The sequence below is a fragment of the Panthera leo genome, chromosome B1, assembly GCF_018350215.1.
Source record: "Panthera leo isolate Ple1 chromosome B1, P.leo_Ple1_pat1.1, whole genome shotgun sequence".
Classification (NCBI taxonomy): Eukaryota; Metazoa; Chordata; class Mammalia; order Carnivora; family Felidae; genus Panthera; species Panthera leo.
The window spans coordinates 169751412-169777709 of NC_056682.1; the positions used below are offsets into that span (position 1 = coordinate 169751412).

Here is a 26298-nt window from a genome sequence, read left to right on the forward strand (position 1 = left end):
TGAAGGAACAAGAATTTAATTTGTATTGAAATAAATATTAGATATACAAAGCACATAGAGTGAAAAAGGGTCACAATAAATTAAAGTGGAGACATCGTTTTGCTCAATCACCAAAGAAAGCCCTTGACACTTCCAATTTCACACCATCAAATTTATCATTCTTGCTGATTTAAGCAGAACACAAAACAAATATGGATCCCAGGGCTTACTTTCACAGGTACCAGCATAGATAATTTACTACAGTGATCCAATTTGGAAATCAGTAGGGACCAGTAAATCGCTGCATAAAAGAAAGAGCGAATGAGGTCCTTTTTCCTTAGTGTCAGCAGGCTATGATTATTATGTTTATTAGATTTTCTTGAAAGGACTTCACATTTTCTCAAATATTCAGGAGAAATATATTTCCCCTCTGAGCCCTACATTAGCATTTATGTGCGCTGGTCTTGAATATAGGAGAATGATGAATTTTTCAATTTATTTTATAAATTTACACAGTCTGGATAGTATTGGCCTGAAGAGTAGAACTCCCCAACCTGTACAGTATCAGATATTAAAAATGGATTCAAGAGAAGTAACTAAGAAATGCTGACATACTATATATACAAATGTTTTAGTTCAATATATCCCATTATATGAAGCACCAGAACTACTGCATTTATAAATCAAGCAGTTCTTTATGACTCTTTCTAATCTTTGTGACCCTTTTACATTTGTTCCAATATAAACACATTACAAATGTTACCTGCCCAACACTTTGCCCATTTGGTCTCAACTTACAAACTTATATGTAAGCAAAAATTCCTGTCAAAAGCAATTGTTCTATTTTAAAGGTACAAAAGAAAATTTGGAATCCAACTGTCATGAACCAAGAAAAACAAAGAGTTAGTTTAAAAGGACTGAGCCTATCAAAAAGTTGGCTTTAAGAAGTCTATAAAGGAAAATGTGAACCAACTCTTGAGCCTTTTCTTCTCCTCTAACAGGAGTTAATTTTTAGATTCCAGCAGAAGTATCTTTCAATTTTCTTCTTATCACTTTTCTAAGAAACAATCTCCTTCAGATTTTAAAAATACTGTACTTTATCTCCTGTCACATCAGCTCAAACTCAATGCAGTCAGTTGTCCTATTTGCACTGCACCAGAGAAAGAGCACTCCAGAGCTGATCCCTCACACAGGAAAAACGGGGTTCCTTCTAAGAATCCACCTGAATACCACCTTAGAAGATACACATGTCCTAGAATAATTACTACCAAGAATCCTTCCAAACTTTTAGCAGCTCCTTTCTTATCCTTAATACCAGATCCAATAACAACTTTCCTCTCTGAATATTAGAAGAGGACTGCTCATTAAAACAAACCCTGGAAAGGACCTCCTGGATTTATAAACACATGCCTTTGGTATACTATCTACTGAACTACACTGTCATTTAGCCTGTGCAGATTTCTCCTAATCCTAGAGAAATTCCAATAAGGTTTACAGAGAAACCAGTTGTCTCTGCAACTCAATTTACAAATCTAGGTACCACTGTTGATACGATAACCCAAATTCTCAATATGCTTTTATATTACTGTGAAAACTCTAAATTTTAAGAAGCTGAACTGGATATACCTTGTATACCTACAAAATGACCACGGAAAAATTTTAAGTACCATTCTTCTACACACCTGACAATGAAGGTGAACGAACAAAAAGAACAATTTTATAACTGGTGTATTTAGGTTGATTTAGGCACTCTTTGTAAAGAAAAAAACAAAACAGAGCCCATGACCTGAATAAGGCCACTCCCAATTGTGGCCTATATTATCATTTAGCCAGAAAGCAAACATTAACAGGGTACTACTTCCAGCTTTTCAACATCTCAATTATTTTTTAAATGTACTCATATTTGGAAAATATTTGTTGAGTTCTGAGTAATTACGTATTAAAAAGGGCCATGGAATTCGGGTCCTTAGTTTTACAGGCCACTTAGTTTTACAGGCCACCAGGGGCTGTGAAACAACTGTGGGGGCGGGGCTACTTGAAGAAAGAGTGCCACCTACTGATCATATATATACATAACTGTCGGTGGTTACTTTCTCCTTTGAGGTTTTCATTACAGAATTAAGAATCAAAATTAGTCTAAATTTGGGTGGCTTTGAGGCTAGCAGATCCTAGGGGGATTTGGGTGGGCATGAGTGGGAGAAGTGTTTCAGAATCACTATATTAATCAAAATAAATTCCTCAGGATTAAATAGGAGTCTTTAACCACAATCCCTCAAAACTAATTTCATTCACTCTGATCTCAAACTTAAAAAAAAAACTAAGTCTCCCGGTCCCACTTATCTTAACCACATATACACTCATTTTCCTTTCCAAAATGATTAATATTCATATACTAAACATACAAGCCTACTCAGAATTTTTCATCGTGATTTTTAGAAAGAGTATTCAGATAGCTTTACAATTCAGAGTATAAAATAGACCTCCTAAGTCTTTCCTAACTTCTGGTATAGTATCAGCATGCCTTGATTTTCCCTGTAAGGGAAGTTTCTAAATATCTAAATTTAATTACTTCCTTCCTTCCAGGAGCATCTACTTTGGTGAATTGTATTGCAAGAAAATTTAAATACAAACTATGATTTAAGAAATTTCTCTTTGGACTGATTACGAAACAGAGTTTAAATTCATGAGGAATTAAATATACAAAAGGAACACAGAATTCTTGTTCTAACAAAAGAAGGTTTTGTGTTAGGCTTCCACCTGTCCAAGAGGGTTCAATTCAAAAAGTGCTAGAAGGACAACAGCACCACACCACTTCCTAAAGAATTAGGTATTCTGGATGTTAATGCAACTTTTTCAAACCTGGAAGTAAAAATAGGTTCACCTATGCTACAGTTTCTCCTACTTCATTCATTCCATATACTGCTACTTTATTTCCTTAATTTTAATTTGATAGGTGTACATATTATGCTGTAATTTCAGATGCCAAATCAGTTGGTTCTACATATTCATATTGCAGAATTCCTAGCTACAAGCTCATGCAAACTAAACATCTAGTAATGCTCAAATTGTAAAATTTACTTTTTCATGAGTTTTTTATTTAAAAATCAAGCCTTCCTTTAAAGAACAGTCCAATAGGAGCATATCAGAAATAGAATCCTGTTATGTGATTAAAAGGCTCACCTTTTAAAGCACAGAATATTCTAAATTATAAGTTTTACTGTTAAAATTCTTTTTGTTAAGACCAACATGAAATCATTTCCTTTAGAGAAATCTTTTTCACCAACAGTAATTTCCAAACTGAAGAGCAAAAACTCAAAGGCATACTTATTGGTCATTAAAAGTAAAAGACAGAGTAAAAACAGCTCATTAAAAGAAAATTAATAAATGGAAAAAATAGTGAAATCTGATGAGTTCTATACTTTAATGGTATTGCTCCAAGGCTAATTTCTTAGTTCTGATAAATGTTGTAAGATTTAGGATAAGGGGAAGCTGAGTGAAAGGTAGACAAGAACTCTCTGTACTATTTTTTTAACTCTTCTATAAATCTAAAATTATCTCCAGATTAAAAAAAAATTGTAGACAAAAAACTAGTAACTTAAAAATAAATATACCTTCAGCTGCCAAAATTTCTTGATATAATTCAAGACTTAATTTTTAAAGACATCATTAGAAATCATAATATACTGTTTACTTAACATTATAGCCACTTTATTGCTCTAGAAAATTAGTTCTTAAAACCATCAGATTATATATATATAATGATAATGAGGCTAGCCACACACCCACCCACCCATCCACTCAATCAACTGTATTTCATGAGGCTGCTTTTCTAACTTAGTAGATAAATATTACAAAAATACAAAAAAGTTGGCTACAGTTGAGCTATCAAGTAGATCTCACATTTCCAGAGATAGGAAAGCTGAAAAACTGAAAACTGTTACTGACAAGTTACTAATGAATTTATCTGAGAAATCCAATTACGTGCAGACAGAAGAAAACTGGTTACAAAAACCATTACATTACTGTGTACTAAAATTTTTGCAGTGTTTTAAACATTCCCAATCATGCAACAGTAATAAAGATCAGAATGAATTTTATAAAGAAGTTGACGGCAGCTCAACAAACAGGATTTAACATATTATACTCCCAATTTTACCTATGCGTTATGAAATTAAAATACACACTATTCCCCCCCCCCCCCAAGTCCTCTCCAGCCCCATCCCCAACCAATTATCTTACCTATAAACCTCTCCATCTAACCTTTTAAATCAGATTTCATGGGTAAGTATGTAGTCTACAGGATAATCTTCATTATTATTTCAGAACAGACACCAGGCACAGGCATATGTTCAATCTCCAGTTACATTCCTTTCAAAACACATCTGAACTGCTGCCACTGCCTGTTAAATTCAAGCCTAAGAAACCGAGAGAACTGGCAGTCAAGAGTCTCATCTAGGTAATTCTAGAAACTATATCGATGCTAATATTCTACATGTCCACATTTGTAAAAGTGTTTCCTATTTGAGAAAGGTGACTTTACGGATCTCTGCAAGGAAAGCTGTGGAACTACTGCTTTCCAATGTAAAACAGTTGTGACCCCAGATATTTACCCAGTTGGCTAATAAGCTTAACAGTTCAGCCTTTCTAAAAAATATTCAAAGCCACATTAAGTAATTATGGAAATAAAATTCTGGAAGGTCAGAGCATAAGATGCATGCAGAATTTCTCTCATAATGGTACATCCAAAATAAACCCTAACAAAGCAGCACAAAATCAATTAGTAACAATTTGAAATTAAATACAGTGGTAAATGCTTCTTTTAAAATCATCAACCAAAATTACTGAATGGCAAAAGAATACTGTCTCAAAATATAATGAATTCATGTATGTTAATATTACCATGATGAAATCATGCCAGATATAAATTCAGGGTACCCATTAGGTTGAAAGAAATTTTAAAGCTACTTTTACAAGAGAAATAAATGTACTTCGTGATAAAGGCACAGCAGCATTTAAAAAAATTTTTGATACATTTATCACACGATAGAAACTTCCTTAATCATTAACACAGAAGAGTAAAATTTTCTCAGGGAATTTTTTTCAAAGGCTTGATTTAACATGCCAGAAAAATGATTACTTTTCCATTGATATGCATTTATGTAAATTATGTAAATTGGACTGAGGTCAGTTTTACACCTGGAATTAACAACCCCTAGCAGAAGTACCAACTGCTAATAATGCTTATTTATATTATATATAACTTAGCTGGATGTTAGACTACGCAACTGTTGGTGCCAGTCTGCTTATAAAAGCAATACTCTGGAGACAAAGTCTTCTCACAAACAGTGGGCAAGCAGGTTTCATTATCACATGTTCAACAACAATCCTCAGTTCATTGAACAAGGTCCTGCAAGATAAAATAGTTTTCTTTCAGAAACCAAAGGAAAAAGAATACAAAGCAAATGCTGATGAAGGCATTTCCCACAGCCATTAAAGAATCTGAGGTAGGGGCACCTGGGTGGCTCAGGCTCAGGTCATGATCTCGTGGTGGTCTGTGAGTTCCAGCCCCGCCTCAGGCTCTGTGCTGACAGCTCGGAGCCTGGAGCCTGCTTTAGATTCTGTGTCTCCCTCTCTGACCCTCCCCCATTCGTGCTCTGTCTGTCTCAAAAATAAATAAAACATTAAAAAAAAAAAAAAAAATCTGAGGTAAAAGAATTAACTACAATGTGTAGGAAATACACAAAATAAAATTCTGAAAATCAACATTTGTGTCTTGTTTGTGTGTATGGGGGAGGGGGGTTGAGGGAGTTCATTTAACAAAAGCACCTAATAAATGGTTATCTCTGAGGGCTGGGATTAGGAGTGATTTATATCTTCTTAATAGTAGAGTCACATCATCTTCATATTACCTTAGGTAAATTCAACTAGTTCTAAAAAAAGAGAGCAAGGAAGTGAAAATTATATACCATGGGCAATCCCACCTACCATTTTCCTTAAACTACTGCCTTACACGTAATGCCTCTCAGAGCTTTCCCATCTATAAAATAGGAATATGTACTTGCTGAAGTCAGTCATGGTGTGATTATTTAAATGAGACAACACAGAAGATGTTCAATGAAGGCCATTTCCCAGTTGGATCACTCCACTCATCAAACCAGCTTATTTACCTTCAGATTGAAGTCCAACTCCTTAATATCTAATGCCCTCCTAGTCTTAATGTTTGTTTATTTTTGAGAGAGACAGAGAGAGAGAGAGAGCGCACGTGCAAGCAGGGGAGGGGCAGAGAGAGAGGGAGACACAGAATCTGAAGCAGACTCCAAGTTCCGGGCTGTCAGCACAGAGCCCAATGCGGCACTTGAACCCGCAAACTATGACATCATGACCTGAGCTGAAGTTGGACGCTTACCCAACTAAGCCACTCAGGTACCCCCGCCCTCCTGGTCTTAATTGAAATTTCTGCTTCGTCTCCTCCCACTCTCTGCCATGACTCCTATATCCCAGTTATGTTGTACATTTATTTCCAAAGAGGCTGTGGACTTTAAACTGTGCTTGCTGCCTCCAAAGGACCCCTTATCACATACTGGACACATCACACATGTATTGTACACGCTAGCAGACACAAAATCATGTATGTTGGCTGAACCGTAATTTTTAAGAGATTTTGAATCATCACAAGTAATTCTTGACTATTCATTTTTGAATTTTCACTTATGTGCTGACTCATTCTACATAAAGACAATTGTGTTCTACCTTTCTGTATCTTCAGGGTTATTTTGCTGGTTAGGAAAAAGTAAAAATTGTTTTAAAATAGGATGTAACATGCTCTTACACAAAAGCAGGAAGAAAATTTGGAAAGACGCACATTTATCCAAACACCTGTCCTTCTTGTGTCTATCTTTGGGACAGACCCATTACACACAACTCTCCTAGGTTCCCGGGCCAGAAACTTGAGGGCTTCCTTATCTTGGTCTTCTTCCCTAACCCCTAACTTCCTACCTCCTAAATATCTTTCAAATGTATCCCCTTTTTATTTTACCATGGAATTAGTTCAGGCTCTGGACTAATCAGTCTCCAAATCAGTCCTTTTGTCTTCTTGGGGAGCCTGTAATACATCTTCTGGAATATTTCTAAATCAGATTGTATCATGTTCCCAAACTCTCCACAATATGAACTTCAAATGCTCCTCCTCTCTTGAAATAAAATCCAAACCCTTTCATGCTCTAGTCCCTGTCTTACCCTTCTAGGCACAGATCTTCATGACTCCCCTATACACTTCTTAATTCAAGCAACATGCCCTCTCAGGCACCCACGTACCAGACTTCAAAAGACCTGACTTCTATTACCACCTCTTCAGTGAATTCTCAACTGCCTCCCTCAGTTTTCTGAGCTTTCACAGAGCCGTCATCATCACATTGACCTACTCAGCCGTGTAATTCACTCAGCTCCAAGTCTCTACAAAGCAGGTACTTTAATCCTACATAAAGTTGTTATCACCAACACACAATCACTGTCTTCTGAATAAATGACTCAAATAAAACTAGAAGGCACCTTGAAAATACTCTAGTCAAACCTCTCAGATTACAGATGAGGCCTAAAGAGGTCATGGCTTGTTCTAGTCACAAGGCAAGTTCTTTCACTCCTGGCTCTATCTCTGGCATAATCTATACCAAGTCACAGAGCTCCTTTGGAGCAGCACTGACAACAGAAGTGTCAGCGATGATGAAATGTCCATCTGTGCTGTCCAATACAGTGACCATCAGCCACACTGGCTTTCAAGCACGTGAAACTGGTTAATATGACTCAGGAACAGAGTTATACATTTTATGGGTTTTAATTAATTTGTATTCATACAGTCAGATGTGGCTGGTGGCTGGCCAATCTACAAAGGACTGAAACCACTAACTTGAGAATGAATATCGTTAAGTGAATATGGTACAACTGGCAAATATAGTCTCAAAATCCCTAACAAAAAAAAGTGTAGCATAGAAAATATAGTTTTATAGGATGTTTATCAATGTTTATAAGCTCAAATATTTCCCATTACCTTTCTACTGTTTTGATTTGTTTTACGTGCTTATGGGAGATCTCTGAAAATGTTTACTAACACATATTTGCGTTACCTGGATCCTCTGCTATCCGTTCCTTTTTTATCCCACGGGACACTTCTAAATCTGTGTGTTAATCCAATTTAAGGCTATGCGGAGAAAATGGGAGATGAAGAGGGTATAAAGAAGCAGAGAAAAATCTGCTCATGAAAAGTGGATATTAGGGCAGGGAACTCGAAGATAGTATCTGAAATGAACACATGAACCAGAAAGAAAAAGGACAAACACTCATGGAATCAAGTAAAACTGCAGGTTTACTGGTGACTAGGGACTCATTAAGAATCTATGTCTGTGGGCACCTGGGTGGCTCAGTCGGTTAAGCATCCGACTCCTGATACCTGCTCAGGTCGTGATCTTGCAGTTGTGATCTCGCACTTGTAAGATCAATCTCCACACTGGGCTCCACACTGAGCACTGAGACTGCTTGGGATGGTCTGTCTCCCTCTCTCTATCCACCCTTCCCCAACTCATGCCCTATCTCTCTCTCTCTCAAAATAAAGAAATAAACTTAAAAAAAAAAAAAAAAAAAGAATCTGTGTCTAAAGTAAGCTCTGTTTTAGGAAGTACTGTAAGACATTGTCTAACAGAGCATAAAAGCCCCTCAAAGGACTATCAGAATCACAGAAAAAGGAAAATAAACTATGTATTAAGAACATAACAATCTTCCTGAAACCATTACTACACTATATGTTACCTAGCTTGGATTTAAATAAAATTAAACAATTAAAAAAATATATATAACAGAATCTAAGCTCTTTTAAAACATTACTTCATTTCACCCCCAGGAGCTGTTCTTCTCTACCAATGAAGAAATTAAAATTTAAACAACTTGCCTAAAGTTACACACCTGGAGAATGATGGAGACCAGCATTCAATTTCAGTTTTTACTTCGCTTGTGAAAATACAATAGGGATTGTGCTAATACACTCATTGTATTTCTGATGAATTCTACTACACGATGATTTTATTTTTTAATGTTATCTTTGAGAGAGAGAGAGGAAAGAGAGAGAGAGCCAGAGTGTGAGTGGGGAGGGACAGAGAGAGAAGGAGACACAGAATCAGAAGCAGGCTCCACGCTCTGAGCTGTCAGCACAGAGCCCGACGTGGGGCTCAAACCCACGAACTGTGAGATCACGCCCTGAGCCAAAGTTGGAGGCTTAACTGACTGAGCCACCCAGGCACCCCACACAATAAAAACTATGTTAACATTAGTCTCTAACAGATCTAACAAACTACTGAAGACAGCTATTCATTTCAGATTTACTCTAATTTCTGAGATCGTCATGCATAACTTACTGTATCATTTAAGTCTCCATTCCTGAACATTACAGTGATTCATTAAAATATTTCCCCGCTTCCTCAATTTTTCCTCTCTAAACTATTTTGCACAAATCTATCAGAAGAATACGATCATGCCCAAACCATCATTCCCATACATCTAAAAGATAAATTCCAAACTTGTTATCCTGAAATCCAAGAAGTTTTATGACATAGCTCCAATATACCTTTTTTTTTTTTAATGTTTGTTTATTTTTGAGAGAGACAGAGACAGAATGTGAGTGGGTTAGGGGCAGAGAGAGAGGGAGACACAGAATCCGAGGCAGGCTCCAGGCTCTGAGCTGTCAGCACAGAGCCCGATGCGGGGCTCGAACCCATGAGCTGCAAATCATGACCTGAGCCGAAGTCAGACGCTCACCCAACCGAGCCACCTGGGCACCCCTCCCTTTTTTTTTTTTTTTTATACCTTTTTAATCTTAGCTGCAACCACTCACCATTCAGAATCTCCATTATAGTCCAACAGTTCTATTCAATGCCCCTTAAACATGGCTTGTTCTTTCTTGTCTCTGAACTTGTGCTCTTACTCTCTTCCTACCTAAAATGCGTTTACCTATTATGACTATTCAAAGGTTTTAATTCTTCTTTAACACATTAAAATCTCTGTTTTGTGAAACTTTGATGGGCTGTTTTATCTTCTGGCTCATTGATTTCTCCTTACCTTGGACTATACTATTGATATGACAAAGCAAGCGTAACAATTCATCATAATGGTTTGTGAACACTGTATCCTGAACTATCGTTTCCTTATTATCTGATGCATGCTTTTGCTTCTTCAATTAGGAAAGTTCCTTGAGACTGGGACTCATGTCTTAAACATCTTCAAATTCCTTAAACTTGAATACTATTTTAGTGGAGGTCAAGGTAAATCCGGTCTACTTACCAACCCTACTAAGGCCTGGAACTTAAATTTACCAAAATAACACTTGCTTCTAAACATAAAAGCTAAATAACTCTTAAAAGTTATACATACTATATTTCACAGTACTCTCAACAAATAAAACATTTAAACTAATCACCAGCTTACCGACAATATGGATTTCTTCGAGAGGAATACCGAAGAGTAAGAAATCTATAGTAGATAAAAGGCTGGAGCAAACTCCCTTGACCACTGAAATAAACAAATACAAGGGTAAGAAATATACATTATCAGTTCATATATATACTTTCAAAACTTAAAGGCAATTTAATTGAGGAATGTGTCTTCATTCATTAAATGGTCAAGATAATATCTATCATGTCTAAATCAAAGTTATTCTTAAAAAGGAAATAAAAGAATGGCGCCTGGCTAGCTCAGTCAGTAGAGGATACAACTCTTGATCTTGAAGGTGTGAGTTCAAGCCCCAGGTTGGGCACAGAGCTTACTTTAAAAAAAAAAAAAAGGAAATACAAGAATGTAAATGATTGGTAAAAAATAAATTGTTATTGTTTAAATTTTTACAAACATGTATTTATGTATTACTCTTAAAAAATTTAAAAGCTATTATACCAGAAAATGTATGCTTCCATAATTACCACTAATAATTGATCATCAAAGTGTGAAACTTTATAACATAGTAAATGAAAAGTGGTTCATTTTATACAAACAAAACAAAACAAAAAAACCTGTAATTACACAGGTCTCTAGTAAATTTACATAGCCTATTCTAACTATTTTTCTTGGTTAAAAAGCACAATTACAATACCCAAGAGCCATATACTTATTTATGAAATTCTAAATCAAGAATTTTTTTCCCAGGAAAAACTATCTGAATTAAGACATTCACTGCAAATAACTACAAATTAAATGTATCAACAACCTAATGTGGGTAGTTAGGTAGCAAAGCTAAGTATATCATCTTTACTTGATGGAGTTAAGATGCAACTACCTAAAATCTTGATTACGAGAACAATACAGCAACTTTGAAGACTGCAGAGTATAAAACTATACGTATTATTACAATGGTATTTTAAAACTTTTTTTGAGGAAATACATTAAAGATGCTAAATGTGGCTTTTTAAAGTTAATTTTTGTCTTTTCTTCTAAATTGTGATATTACTTTCATAGTACAAATTTACGTGATTACAAACTAAGCACTAAACTAAATGTGTTACGTCCATTTTCCCCAATAAATCCCGTGACAAATCTTTAACTCTTCAAATTGAAATAAACACATACTATAAAAAATACAGAAAATTCAATGAAAAACAAATGTTCCATCATCCAAGTTAGCTTCTTCCTCAGTTACAGCTCAGTCTCTAAAACATCCTTCCAGAAATTTCCATGCACAAGTGTGTATAATGCCAACACTAATACAGTGCTCAGTTTACAATTCACTGAATCCACTTTACTGTAATATGGAAGTGACATTATCATTCCCATTTTAAAGATGAAGAAAGTGAAGCAGAAAAAAACATACATATGCCCTTAAATACACACACCCCAAAATATAAAAAGGGGGACACCCTACACAATTCTTAACAAACTTTTAACTTATTATATCTTGGAGACCATCCCTTCATAACACATAAATTTACCTCATTCTTTTTACAGATTCAAGCAGTTCATCTTACGCATTACTACAATGTAACAAACTCTCTACTAACAAATAAATAAAGCTACAAGGACCTTCCTTTTATCTTTCTTTACACACATATTTGTGTACATGAGGTAAACTCACAGACTTTTTACATTCATTTTTAAATACAAAGTTTGAAGCAATACTGTGAAAAAAGCAACTTAATGAAGCCTTCTAATATTTAGATTGTGCTTATATCATGAAGGGGTCATCTAAGGAATAATGATTTTAAATTATTTTTAATTTTATAGTTTGTGTTAAATGCAAGTGACATACTTAGAGCATCACTAGCTTTCCCTACTAGTGACTGAATAAAACCGTATAACCTACTTTAATTTTTAAGAAAAACAAAGTGATTCCTCTAATATTTCTCGTAAATTCTCATCTCTTTTACAACAATCTTAAAAATTAAAATCATTTTGTTTTAAAATTTAAGTGTTGTTAAAAATTTAAGTTTATTTAAAAAAAATTTTTTTTAAATGTTTATTTACTTTTGAGAAAGAGAGAGAGACAGTGCAAATGGAGGAGGGGCAGAGAGAGAAGGAGATGCAGAATCCTAAGCAGGTTCCAGGCTCTGAGCTCTCAGCACAGAGCCCGACGCGGGGCTCGAACCCATGGACCACGAGATCATGACCTGAACTGAAGTCAGATGCTTAACTGACTGAGCCACCCAGGTGCCCCAACTTTATTTATTTATTTTGAGAGACAGAAAGGGCATGCACATGTGCAAGCACGAGGCAGGGCAGACAGAGAGAAGAGAGAGAATCCCAAGCATGCTCTGTGCTGACACTGGGCTTGATCTCACAAACCATGAGATCATGATGACCTGAGCCGAAATCAAGAGTCAGAAACTTAACTGACTGAGCCACCCAGGCACCCCTAAAATTTAAGTTTTTTATATGTGCAAAATCAATGCTCAAAGGCTAAGTTAATGATTATATCAATTAGAGTCCAAATCCCCAACAATGAATAAGAAGTCTTCCCCTGTGCTATTCCAGACTTTACTTAGATTATATTATCCTAGCTTGTGACCCTATAACCTGAGCAACATGTGGGATCCTGGAGTTTCCAGAGAAAAACATTACTTAAAAGAACAGATGTATTTATGAAGAAACCTGTAAAACTTTGTTTCTAGCTTATAGATTGCTAAAAAAAACAGACATGCAAAAATCTCACTAGTTAGTTAAAGGCAATGAACACTAAAATGAAGTATCTCATAAACAAAAGTAAGTTTTTTCAAATTAGTAAGATTATGGAAAACATAATACAGACATCTTAGATGACAATCTGGCATGGTCTAATAAATATAAAATGCACTTAGTGCAGCCTCAACAAAATCATTTCTGGTTTAGAGAAAACACTAGCACAAAAGTATAAGTAGAACAGTAAAAAAGAGAGGCGCCTGGCTGTCTCAGTTGTAGGAGCATGTGACTCTTGATCTCAGCATCATCAATTTGAGCCCCATGTTGGGGGTAGAGATTACTTAAATAAATAAAAATTAAAAAAAAAAAAAGTAAGTTTACTGCATCAATATCTGGAAAAGCAAGTATTTGGAAACAAATGTTTCCCCATTAATAGGGGAAACAGGTAATAAAATGCAGTTTATTAATATGACCAAACACTACAAAGCCATTAAATGGAACAAACCAGAACTGTATCCATCAACATAAATAGGTCACGAAAAAAGCAAGATGCAGACAAATGAGGCATTATGGCACTTCTGGTGTAAAATAAAAACTAAACCCCACACCCATAATATGCATTTTCTATGTATCTGTAGAAACATTTAAAAGTACTACATGCATATACACATACCAGAAGGAGAGTACAGAACTGCAACAAGGATTCATAGTCAAATGATATTTTAGCATTTATCTATAATGTCCTGCTACTAGAGAAACTAAAAATTGAAAAAGCAACAATCCAGGCAGAAATGTAGTTTCATTTTTTCCCTAATTCAAATTATTTTTTTTTCCCAATTTGGCTTTGAAACTAGTCACTTTTTTCCACAACAAAGAAAAACACATAACAGAGACAGAGAAAAACTTTTGACTTGGTAACCAAAGTTTATGTCATCCAAACTTATCCTCCCATTCATTCATTCATTCATTCATTCATTATTTATTTATTATTGTGATTAGCCAGTGCTCATCACAAGTGCACTCCTCAATTCCCATCTACTTTACCCATTCCCCCACCCATCTCCCCAGAAATGTAGTTTTAAAACTTAAATGCAAGAATCTTGATAGGAAGGGTCAATATCAGTCTGATCTTCTAATTTTTAACAGGACAACTTTCTTTATTCATGCATTACTTGTATAATTAAAATACAAACAAAACACGGAAGTGACATTAGGCTACTATTACTACCAGACTAATTTTTCTGCAATCTTTCTAGAAGAAAAATCATCTAAATAATGGCAGAATGCACTAATCTAGGCTTCCCAAGACTCTTTCAAAGACAGTGGTTCTTAAATTCATTTTCAAAGTGTTAAGTGGTAAATCACAAGGAACGATAAGACAAGTTCCTAAGTTTACCATGTCTCAGATTCTCTATAATAAAATGAGAAAAATGGCTGCTAATATTAATCTTGAACAGATTTAAGCAGGATAAAATTTGAGTTATTATATTTATCACTTAGTCATCTGCCTCCCAAAACCAATGTATTTTTATTCTTACCTAAAAAGCATAAAAACTGTAGCAGGCATCAAGAATATTTCATTACAAGCAATGAATTTCAGAATATTCTGTTGATTAGCGCTTAGTTTATCCAAGATAGATCTCAGCAAAGGTAAACTATTTGAACCCTTCGCCTAAAACATAAGAAAACAAACATTAGAAATAATGAAGCATTTTTTTATGTAAAAAAAATTTTTTTAATGTTTATTTTTGAGAGAGAGAGAGACACACACACAGAGCGTGAGCAGGGGAAGGGCAGAGAAAGAGAGGATACCCAGAATCTGAAGCAGGCTCACAGCTTCTGAGCTGTCAGAACAGAACCCGATGCGAGACTCAAACCCACAAACCGCAAGATCATAACCTGAGCCGAAGTCGGATGCTCAACCAGCCTAGTCACCCATGCACCCCTCACAGCATTTTTGATTATTCAGTTATTTTCTTTCTTCAGATAAACAGTATAGCCAACAGGCAAAACAACTAAAAGAAAATTATTTTGGAAATGGTAATATGAAAGTTTGCAAAATAAGGTAAAAGTTAGTGTATTTTCCTGCATTGCTGTATTTTGTGTATTTGAAAAATTACAAAGACAACTTTAGTAGTAAGTCATTTTCATGCCTTATTTTTTGTAAAAAAGACTAGATTATTGCACACACACAAAAATGGTGGTTATTTCTATCTAACCAGTCTAACAAAATCTGACTGCTTAGTAATACAGTTAAGGTATTTGTGACTCCTTAGCTAAATAAAGGTAGAAATTACAGAGCCCAATTAACACTATGACCAAAGAACTACAGGAATAAAGAAGACAGCTGGGACGCCTGGAGTGGCTCAGTCAGTTAAGTGTCCGACTTCGGCTCAGGTCATGATCTCACAATTCATCAAGCCCCACGTCGGGCTCTGTGCTGACAGCTCAGAGCCTGGAGCCTGGTTCAGATCCCGTGTCTCCCTCTTTTTCTGCCCCTCACACTGTCTCTCTCTCTCTCTCAAAAATAACAAATAAAAAACATTAAAAAAATTTTTTTAAAAGAAAAAAAAGAAAACTGTCAACACAGGGCAAACATTTGTATATTTTAATTCAAATGTCAGTGCATATGCAGTCAATCTGCCTGGCACACTTAACTTGGGCTTAATGTTCCAATCCAGGAATAAGAAAATATTTTAGGAATATTTTAGTTCTGAATATTAACATAAAAGAAATTCAATACACTCTACTTACCTGGTATGTTAAAATTAAACAATGACAGAGGAGGAGATCTCTGACAACTTACCAAACCTAAAAGATAGATTTTTTTTTTTTTTTTTTTTTTTTTAAACAAAAAGGTCTATTTCAAACTTCAGAAATTCCTCTGGAAGCTAGGGGGTAATCTGCAATACAATCCTTTATCTACAAAATGCATTTTGTGAAACTTAAATACAAAATTTCAAACTTAAAACTTTCAAATCACTAATAATTTACAAGTTTGTAGGGAATGGAGGAAACTTTTATGACAAATGCCAAAATGTCTTAGAACTCAAATTCATGCCAACCAACAGTCTGCAATCCAGAAGTCAAAAAAACACCACAGCTGTACTTACATCAAGGACCTTTTTCGTATATGTGGCAGCATGAAGCAAGGAGAATAGCAACACAGGAAAAATACTCACTGAAGAAAACAATTAAGGAAAAAATTTAATGTTTATTAAGTACTTTGGTATTATGCCCAATATAGATCTGAAATGGCATCTGCAAAAATGACTTCAGCGGTGGCTTTTGTTTTACTGATACACTTTGCAACCAAATGAAGCTTTTAATCTGCAAACAATTTCAGTTTCTAAAGCTCAGTTTTTTTATGAAAAAACTTAAAGTGATAAAAGTTTCCTTTTCTATTAGATAATAAAATATTGTAAACAATTAAATTGAAATCTAGGCCACCTCAAAGCCTTAAATATGACAGCTTTTAACTCCACAAAGGCCATCCTGGACAAAAGAATTTGCCTTCAAATTCGAAGACAGTCTTTGTACTGCTTTCCTCATCACAACTGCTTAGGAAAGAGTGTGGGGAACAGTTTAAAATGTACTTCCACAGGGGTGCCTGGCTGGCTCAGTCTGTACAACATGCAACTTGATCTCGGGGCGCTAAGTTTGAACCCCAGGTTGGGGGTAGAATTCACGTAAAATAAAAATGAAAAATAAAACTTTAAAAAAGGACTTACCAATTTTCCTCAACTAAAGATCCTGCATTATCTCTTTCCTATAAGATCCCCATTATCTCTTTCCTACAAGATCCCTATTATTTCAAGATACCGTACCTATGAAGCTTGTACAGCCATGTGTTCTCAACCTGTACTGAATAAAAAGTGTGTATTTGGGGTTGTGTACAGTTAGTTCAAAGTCTCATCAGTTTAATTACAAACATATTTGAATTCAATTGTTTGGCTTTATGTCATGGATAAATATACAACTTTCATTCAGCTTTTTGAAAAATGAAAATCGCTCAAAAGATCCTATTTATTACCCAATTTCTGCCAGGTCAAGAAAAACGAGAGCAAAAACACTGTCAAGTATTTTCCTAAAATGACAGAGACTGTTCATCCATCATGAAGGGCAAAAACACTCAGCCTAAAAGTATCTGCAGTTTCTGGGATGCCTGACTGGCTTAGTCAGTACAGCATGTGACTTGATCTCAGGGTCATGAGTTCAAGTCCCACGTTGGGGGTAGTTTACTTTAAAAAAAAAAAAAAAAAAAAAATCAAAAAAATTTTTAAATTACCCTTATTTAAAAAAATTATTTCCAGTTTCTAGGAAATGAACCATTATATTTTTCTACATTAACTGAAAGCTTGGTGTGATGGGAAATTGTGATTACTGTAACACAAAGAGTACCAAATTCATTCATTATAACTGTAACTCATTAGATCCAAAGGTCCCTAATTTCCAACTGGCAAAGATGACAGTGATATACCCAAGGTTTACAAAAATCCTACCTCTCATCTAGTAGTTCTCCAAATTAACATCCTAACCAATTCTTCCCCAACACACACAAGAATTAAGTAAAATGCCAATTTCCTCAGTAGAGATCATGTATATATAGCTTTATACTTTTTTTTTAATTTTTTTTTTTTTAACGTTTATTTATTTTTGAGACAGAGAGAGACAGAGCATGAACGGGGGAGGGGCAGAAAGAGAGGGAGACACAGAATCGGAAGCAGGCTCCAGGCTCTGAGCCATCAGCCCAGAGCCTGATGGGGGACTCAAACTCACGGACCGCGAGATCGTGACCTGAGCTAAAGTCGGAGGCTTAACAGACTGAGCCACCCAGGCGCCCCAATATAGCTTTATACTTTTTAATCAATCATAGATCATTTTGGAACTGATGAAAGCTACAACTCTCTTCTCTAAGGCCATTGCAAAATCTTGTTGCTTCTTAAATTTAAACTCTGACACATATCCTAACTTAAAGCCTGATTCTGCAGAAGCAATGCAAGTAATGAAAACAGAACCCTGAAGAGAGTTAAGACATGTGGGTTTTAATCATGGCTCTGACACTAACTTCATTTCCTAGGTCAAGTGTCATCAAAGCTACAGATTTTATTTTTTATTTTAAGAGAGAAACAGGCAGTGCATGTGAGCGGGGCAGGGGGCAGGGGTCAGGGGGAGAGAGAGAATCTTAAGCAGACTCCACGCCCAGTGCAGAGCCCAACACGGGCTCCGTCCCACAACCCTGGGATCATGACTTGAGCCAAAATCAAGAGTCAGATGCTCAACCGAGCCACCCAGGTGCCTCAAAGCTACAGATTTCTAACAAGTTTTTACTTCTAACATTCTATAATTCACAAATCCTTAGAAGAGATTCATAATCTTAGCTTTCAATGTAACTTTTAAACTATTCAGAAAATAAAAAGGGTGAAAAGTCTACAAGTTAAACCCTAAGTACCTATCATGGCTAGACATCAAGGACAGCATCACCCATGTAAATGCAAAGATCAGAACACAACTTTGTAATATGACTTTGGGCTCATCTTTATTTACTAACATAATACCCAACTACTTTTAAGAATCAGATTAGTATTGGGGTGCCTGGGTGGCTCAGTCGGTTAAACGTCTGACTTCAGCTCAGGCCATGATCTCGGGGTTCAGGAGCTATCTGTGCTGACAGCTCAGAGCCTGGAGCCTGCTTCGGATTCTTTGTCTCCCTCTTTCTCTGCCCCTCCCCTACTCACCTCTGTCTCTCAAAAATAAATAAACATTGAAAAAAAAATTTTTTTTAAAATTCAGATTAGTATTGGGGCACCTGGAAGGCTCAGTAAGTTAAGCATCTGACTCGATTTCAGCTTAGTTCATGATCTCACAGTTCATGTGTCCAAGTCCTGCACTGGACTCCGTGGTAACAGCATGGAGTGTACTTAGGATTCTCTCTCTCCCTCCCTCCCTCTCTCTCGCTCTCTCTCTCTCCCCCTCTCTGCCCTTCCCCCAACTCTTTCACCTCACAATGAACATTAGTAGATCAAAGGTCCTATGGTAAAGAAACCTACTGAAGGCCGTTTGATCCAGTGCTTCTCAAACATACTAAACTAAAGTCCTCCTCCCCATCCCTCCCCCATGTTTTTAGAAAACCACTTGTCACCCAACACACTTTTGAAATGTATAAACATACAATTCCAAATGAGTTCTGTAATCCTCATTAGCTCCAAATATTATCCATGTGTCCTTATTTTCTCCTCTATCCACAGTAAATACTAGTATTTTTATTGTATTTATTAATTATCCAATTCTCTCTTAAATAAGTTATTTCTTAATGAATTTCCATTTGTTTCTAGCTCACATGGAATTGAAAGAGCCGAGGATTCTTTTTTATGGCAAGATATATGGGCACTTTCCCAAAGAAGATTGAATCAAATAAAAAAACCTTAAATATTAAAATAAGTCCTCCACAGTCCTATGCTTTTAATCTGAACTTCACAATATCCATTGTGAACAGAGAGGCTTACAAGAGGCAGGAACAAAGACACAAAATTTAAAATCCCCACACCAGCTCTTCAAATTTAGACTTTACATTTTAGAGTCAGATATTCTTACACTAAATGTATCTTCATTCAAATTAAGTGCCAACAAACCAACCAACCCAGGCTTCATGGAACCCCTTACTGCCGAACCTTCCCTACTGCAAAAAATAATCAGAATCGTCTATATGCTTCATACGCGATTTCCTCATCAAAAAAGCACAAAAAGGATACTTGTAACCGGGTAGGAATTGACAAAGATGAGTGAGTACAGCAGGTAGTGGCAGCTGTCTTCCAATAAAGCCTGGGCCAGGAATGCTCTGCTTAACTGGAAATGCGGTAATCTCTGGTGCAGTCTCAGGGCACTAGTAAGAGCATTTGCCAGTAAAGCACGCTGGTAAAAGCTTGCAGCTTCGTGCAACCTGCAAATTACCAGAGGAGAGGTTATCATGAGACTTAACAACTACCATGTCTCTTCCTCCTTTGTGGATTGCATCATCATTGCACAACACCTAAATCTCTTCCATGTCAATAGAAAAAAATTACTTGAACCTACTATACCTTCTCAGAAGCATCACTTCATATACATACCCAACTGAATTTTATACAGCAGGCGTTCCTCCTATTAAGTGTCAAATAGGCAAAAAATATGAACTCCTCTCATCCCCACACATCCATTTTCTTTCTGATTTTCAACTTGATGTCAACTTTCACAAAGCACACGATATAAAATATTCCTTCAGTTGGTACTACTACTGGGTTATCAGTGCCTAAAGGAGACCTGCATTTTATTTGTCCTTGAAACTCTTGCAGTTTAACAAGTCTTCCACATAAAAGGTAGTCCATAAAAACCGACTGAACTGAGTATCAAAGGCAGAAATCTGTGTAATACATACCCAAGAAGTGGCAGAACAAACAAGGCAGAGCAGTAAACTGTGAACAATCGAGAAAGCCACATGGCCGTGTCCAGTTTATTGGTCATCATGAATTGCTAAATTTAAAAAGAAAAATATTGTAGTGAATAATAATTTGAATAAACCTGCAAATTATCTAAGAATGAAGATTACACAGTTTTACTCCTATTCAAAATGTCTTAACAGCCCTGTAGCAATTATTTAAAATCAAAATGAAAACTCTTAAGGCAGCTATTTCACGTATACGCTCAGTAACACATCCAAACACCTTATGGCTTTGATGCAGAAAGCACCAAAGTACTTAAATAGAAAAAAAAAAAATTGATATTTTTAAAAAATACAGACTAGTTAAGAAACCTTTGAACTGAAATTTAACTACAATTGTCTGTATTCCTTCAACACTTGTAATACTGGCTTCATCTTTTAAAAGAATGCTAAATAAGAACTAATTGCTCTCAAGAGAACCATAGTATCTGTTCTTAGAAAAACCTCAAATTCAAATAGGTAGGTTTAAGATTTGAGTAAAAAGGCATTACATAAAGCCACTTTGAATTAAATGAACCTTGCAAAAGGAGAAATGTAAAACCATGGTAATAGTCACTCACTACTGAACTTACTGGCCTGTGGATAATTTGCTTATGTGTAAAGAAGGGCCTGAGATACTCTGTCCAAAATGTGGCTGTCAAATGTTAAATAGCACCTGCCTTTCCAATTTTATGACTTTCTTCATCCCCTGGAAACTGCCCCATACATCTTACCCTAGTTTCAATGGCCCTAGATTAAACTCCCATATACCACTTTACTCTCCTTTTTTTCTCCATCTTTCTTTGCCCTTGCTGCATTTGCCAAAGATGTATCCATTATCACTAATGGGATAGCTTAAAATCTGATTTCTCATTAAAAATGTGTCTTGTATTCAAATTCTTAAGTGGCTTTTACATTTTTTTGATAGAATCTATGTTAATTTTTACATCAAGTTTCGACACAAACATACACAGATATACAAGTAAACAGAAGCTTCACAAAACATCATCCTTCCTATGTGTGACGGCTTTTGGTATTTTGTATTCTATTTAATGTTTAAGAAATACTTAGTGTTTCCACTATGCTGATTTCACAATTCATTTACGAATCTTAATGTGGAGTCTAAAAACACTACTCTAAGCAATCTAACTTAATTATCTTTTGAAATACTATATAAAAAGCTTTTGAAAAAAATGCAAGTACATTTTAAAATCCAAAGATGTTTTACTGCATGTCTTTATAACAATATGCAGGTAATTTCAGAAAAATCCCTGTTTTGGGGCACCTGGCTGGCTCAGTCGGTAGTGTCTGACTCTTGATCTCAGGGTCATGAGTTCCAGCCCCACGTTGAGTGTGGAGCCTACGAAAGAAAGAGGGAAGACAGAAAAAGAGGGAGAGATGGAAAGAAATAAAGAAGAAAAGAAAGATGTCTGTTTTATTCTAACCAAACCTACATTGTGACTCCTCTAAATTTAAATGATCACAAGTAGCCAAGTGGAAGAACGAATCTAGCTTACTGTACTCAGTTTCTCCACAAATATTCAGACTGAAACTTAATTTTACAACATGTTCTTTAAAATCTAGGGGCATGGGGCGCCTGGGTGGCTCAGTCGGTTAAGCGGCCGACTTCGGCTCAGGTCATGATCTCGTGGTCCGTGAGTTCAAGCCCCGCGTTGGGCTCTGTGCTGACAGCTCAGAGCCTGGAGCCTGTTTCAGATTCTGTGTCTCCCTCTCTCTGACCCTCCCCCGTTCATGCTCTGTCTCTCTCTGTCTCAAAAATTAAAAAAAAAAAAAAAAAACCTTAAAAAAATAATAAAATAAAATCTAGGGGCGCCTGGGTGGCTCAGTCGGTTGGGTGTCCAACTTCGGCTCAGGTCATGACCTCACAGTTCATGAGTTCAAGCCCCGCATCGGGCTCTGTGCTGACAGCTCAGAGCCTGGAGCCTACCTCGGATTCTACAGCCTACCTCTGTCCCTGTCTCTCTCAAAAATAAACAAACATTAACAAAAAAAAAATTTTTAATAAAAAAATAAAATCTATTTGTTTAGGGGCACCTGGCTCAGTCAATGGGGCATGCGACTCTTGATCTCCAGGTTGTGGATTCAAGCCCCTTGTTGAGTATAGAGATTGCTTAAAAATAAAATCTTTAAAAAAAATAAAACAAAACTGTTTAGGGTGTTTATTCTGTAATAAATCACTGGTCTCTGTGTTTCATTTTGAATACTTTATATATCTCTATTTTAGTACACAATAAAAAAGGTTTAAGAAAGTATTGGTTTATACTTTAAGAGGCAACAATCTAACCATGTTATAGTCAACAAATCTACTTAGGTGGAAAAACTATTCACACAGTCTCAAAGTATGCCACAGAATAGTTTTCAACTACAAAAGAAAAAAAAGTATTTTTACAGTGGAGAATCTGGTGGATACCACTTGAACCAAATAATCAAACTTAGTATCTGCAATGACGGAATAAATCAACATAAAATGCTTCTTGATATATATAGTGCACTGAAAAAGGCAGACTATCACTTATGTAACAACAATCGTGCCAGAATGTTCAACTTGAATCTAGTGACCAGGGGGAAAAAAAACCAGACAACTTCAATTTGAGAAGCATTCTGCAGAACAAGTCTGGACTCTTGAAAGTCAAAAATGGCAAGAGGAAGAAGGCAAGGGAACTATTCTGGACTAAAAGAGACTAAAGGCCAGTAAAAGCAATGCATGCTTTTAGATTGAATCCTGGATGAGGAGGAAGACACTTTAACACACAACTGAGGAAATCTGAATATGGATTTTAAATAAGGTAACAACATGTATCAGTGTTAAATTTCTCAAATTTAACTGCAAATATTGCCACAACGGCTGCACCGTGGTCATGTAAAAGAATACTTAAGTATGTATGAATTGGCCATCATTGTGTATGCAACTAATTCTTAAACGGCTCAGCAAAATCAAGAAAAAAGAAAATTTGTGTATATAAGTGGAAATGTTGCAAAATGTTTAAAAAGGAAAAAGAGACAAGCTCAATTCACACATTCATAGTGTTTAAAATTAGAGAGCAATACAAATAACTATTAAGCAGATCTGCATGCTAAGAATAAAACATTTACAGAAGCCTAAGATCTCTCTTCGTTAAAAAAAAAAAAAAAAAAAAAAAAAGGTACGGATAAAATGACGAAAAGAAAAAAAAAAGACCCCTCCCCCCTCACTGCGTAATTTCCATATAATGGCATAAAACGGGCAGAGAGACGTTCTCTCCCAGCACGCCTGTGCAGAATGAGGCCTGTGTCACGGCACCACCTCAGGTGGCATCTTCAACCTTGGAACCTAGGACAATTAGAGACCGAGAGGGGGGAAGAGGCAAGGCGGCCCAATTTCCTTGGCATACAGGTGAGGGTCACCTGCTCCAGGCCAGCCCACTGTCGCTACCAACAGAAAACCTGTAGCTTCCTCCACATCTTCGCTCAAGATCTCTTCTCTCTACGCTACCCCCACCTCACTCACTAAGCCCAGGCCCTTTAAGCGATGAGCTGAAACGCCTCGGAACTGAGCAACACTTCCTGCTCCTTCTAACTCCTATAAACCAACCCAGAAGACCCTGCTCGCTCACTTACCACTGCGCCCGCCCCTTGGGGGCCGTTCGGGGCCGTTTCTGCCATAGGGAGATTCGCACACGCGCCTCGGACGCTGCAATCGGTAAGGGAAGAAAAGGGATGTAAGCACGGGGCCACGACTCCGATAACCGGTTTCCCTGCACCGTGCAAAGAGCCCGCCGCGCCCTAAGGGAACTCCGAACCTCAACAGAAGAAAAGTTTCGCCCGCTCCGGTGTAGCGAACTGCCTTGGGAGCACCCGAAGGGGCCGGAAAATACCTGTACGACACTGCCAAGAGCAAAGCCGGGCTTCTAGAAAAACCGGAGAGAAGGCGGAGCTTCGGAACAAGACCCAACGGCGCCGATCTAACACCCCCGGCTCCAGGTTCTTGCCGAACCTGGAAGTGCTCCTTTTACTTCCGCGGGGAAGAGGCGGTGACAAAGAGGTGAAACCGATAGCGGTGTCTTGAGGCATGACGGGAAATGTAGTTTTTCTTATTTCAGTTTCGCCTGTCCTGTACTCTAGCTGTGGAAGCTAACAAGGGAGGGTGGCGAAGCAACTTTTCCCGCTTCTCCAGCTCCCAGACGGTCCTCTCTGTCCCTGTCCAAACCCCAAAATCTCTCTGCTCTTCTATGCAGAAGCCGTAGAAATGTCTTCTTTGCTGTTTTCCTCCGCAGGCTCGCTAAGCCCTGTGGTCCTAATTATAAAAATTTTCAACAAGTACTTAACGAGGCCTGCTATGTGACAGGCCCCAATGCTTGGCATGGAGGGTAAAAAAATGAATATGACACAGATTGTGGGAAAGACAAACCGAAATCACAGCATAGTGCTTGTGTAATATGGACAGAGGGTACCTAAATCAGAAAGGGTCTGGGAAGGTTTCCTGGAAAAGGTAATTCTGGCCCTAAATTTTGAAGGACAAGGAGAAGTTGGCTAAACAGGGGAGGGAATTCCAGATAGAGCAACAGAAAGTTCATGAAGCAACAGGACAGAGTCAAGGAACTAGTTCAGTATGACCACAATGAACGGATGTGTGTGTTGGGGGAGGGGTGGGACAGGGAGAGGTGGATTGTAAAAGATTTGAACCATCACTCTGGCAATAGGATAGAGGATGATCAGAGGAGCAAACTAAAACTCAGGGGATTAGTTGGAATGTTTCACATACTTACAGGAGAAATATCCAATATCCATGGGCAGTCCAGGTGCTAGGCAGTTAGCTGACAAGTCAAATGGTGCCCTATTGAAGCCATGTAAACTTGTTTTTCTTTTTTTTTTAAGTTTATTTATTTATTTGAGAGAGACAGACAGTGCAAGTGGAAAAGGGGCAGAGAGAGAGGGAGACAGAGGGAGGGAGGGAGGGAGAGAGAGAGAGAGAGAGAGAGAGAGAGAGAGAATATCCCAAGCAGGCTCTTCGCTGCCAGCACAGAGACAGATGTGGGGCTTGAATCCTTGAAGCTATGAGACCATGACCTGAACCAAAACCAAGAGTAGGACACTTAACCAGCTGAGTCACCCAGGCCCCTAAACTTCTGTTTTTCTAAGGTCACTTCCCAAGTTCAGGTTCTCATGATCTACAGCCTGGGTTATCTAAAGCACCGCCTTCACTGCACTCTTCATATATCATTTACTCCATATTTTTATAGCACTTATCATTCCCTAACAGTGCTTACAAATACTTAGGTACCTATCAGGAGTGTGTGTGTGTGTGTGTGTGTGTGTGTGTGTGTGTGTGTCTAAGCTTGGGCTGCCATAACAAAATACTGTACGCTTACAGAAAAGAAATTTATTTCTCACAGTTCTGGAGGCTGGAAAGTCCAGGACCAAGGTGCTGGCAGGAAGGTTTCATTCTGAAGCCTTTTTTCTTGACTTGTAAGTGGCTGCCATTTCATTGTGTGCTCACATGGCCTTTCCCTGGTAAGGAGAGGGAAAGGAGAGAACTCTTGCTTCCCCTTAGTTATTTATTTATCTAATTCTCAAGGTAGTTAACATACAGTGTAGTGTCTTCAGTAGAACTCAGTGATTCATCACTTACATGCAACACCCAGTGCTCATCCCAACAAGTGCCCCTCTTAATACCCATCACCCATTTAGCCCATTCCCCACCCCCATCAACCTTCAGTTTGTTC

At 37.1% G+C, this 26298-nt stretch overlaps 1 protein-coding gene and 2 long non-coding RNA genes across 8 annotated transcripts in view; 2 read left to right on the plus strand and 1 right to left on the minus strand.

Moving 5' to 3' along the window:
- TMEM33 (transmembrane protein 33) lies at positions 1-24552 on the minus strand. 3 transcript variants are annotated; one of them, XM_042936497.1, is made up of 9 exons: positions 24376-24548; positions 24194-24266; positions 20534-20628; positions 19872-20059; positions 16233-16300; positions 14658-14791; positions 10447-10530; positions 5266-5386; positions 1-4394 (listed from the first exon to the last, which is right to left on the minus strand). In XM_042936497.1, the coding sequence occupies exons 2-9, from the start codon at positions 24236-24238 to the stop codon at positions 4389-4391; spliced, it is 741 nt and encodes a 246-aa protein (XP_042792431.1). In that variant the 5' UTR covers positions 24239-24266; positions 24376-24548; the 3' UTR covers positions 1-4388. The 3 variants fall into 3 exon arrangements, with proteins under 3 accessions (XP_042792431.1, XP_042792430.1, XP_042792429.1); XM_042936496.1 differs by having other exon boundaries at positions 1-5386; positions 24451-24552; XM_042936495.1 differs by having other exon boundaries at positions 1-5386; positions 24376-24547.
- LOC122218286 lies at positions 7011-9008 on the plus strand. The gene is made up of 2 exons (XR_006201973.1): positions 7011-7442; positions 8870-9008. It is a non-coding gene; the product is annotated as an uncharacterized LOC122218286 (long non-coding RNA).
- Positions 24536-26298, plus strand: part of LOC122218285 — a 23332-nt gene continuing 21569 nt past the window's right edge. For all 4 annotated transcript variants that reach the window (XR_006201969.1, XR_006201972.1, XR_006201971.1 and 1 more), the window contains exon 1: positions 24536-24617. This is a non-coding gene — a long non-coding RNA (uncharacterized LOC122218285). The remainder of the gene's footprint in view (positions 24618-26298) is intronic.

Coding starts and splice junctions, on each gene's coding strand:
- TMEM33 (XM_042936496.1), bottom strand. CDS start 24,238: ATGGCAGAAACGGCCCCGAACGGCCCCCAAGGGGCGGGCGCAGTG. Junction 16,301..19,871: donor CAATTCCTACCCGGTTACAA/GTATCCTTTTTG, acceptor TGTTTTCTTCAG/TGAGTATTTTTCCTGTGTTG. Junction 10,531..14,657: donor ACAGTTTTTATGCTTTTTAG/GTAAGAATAAAA, acceptor TGTTTATTTCAG/TGGTCAAGGGAGTTTGCTCC.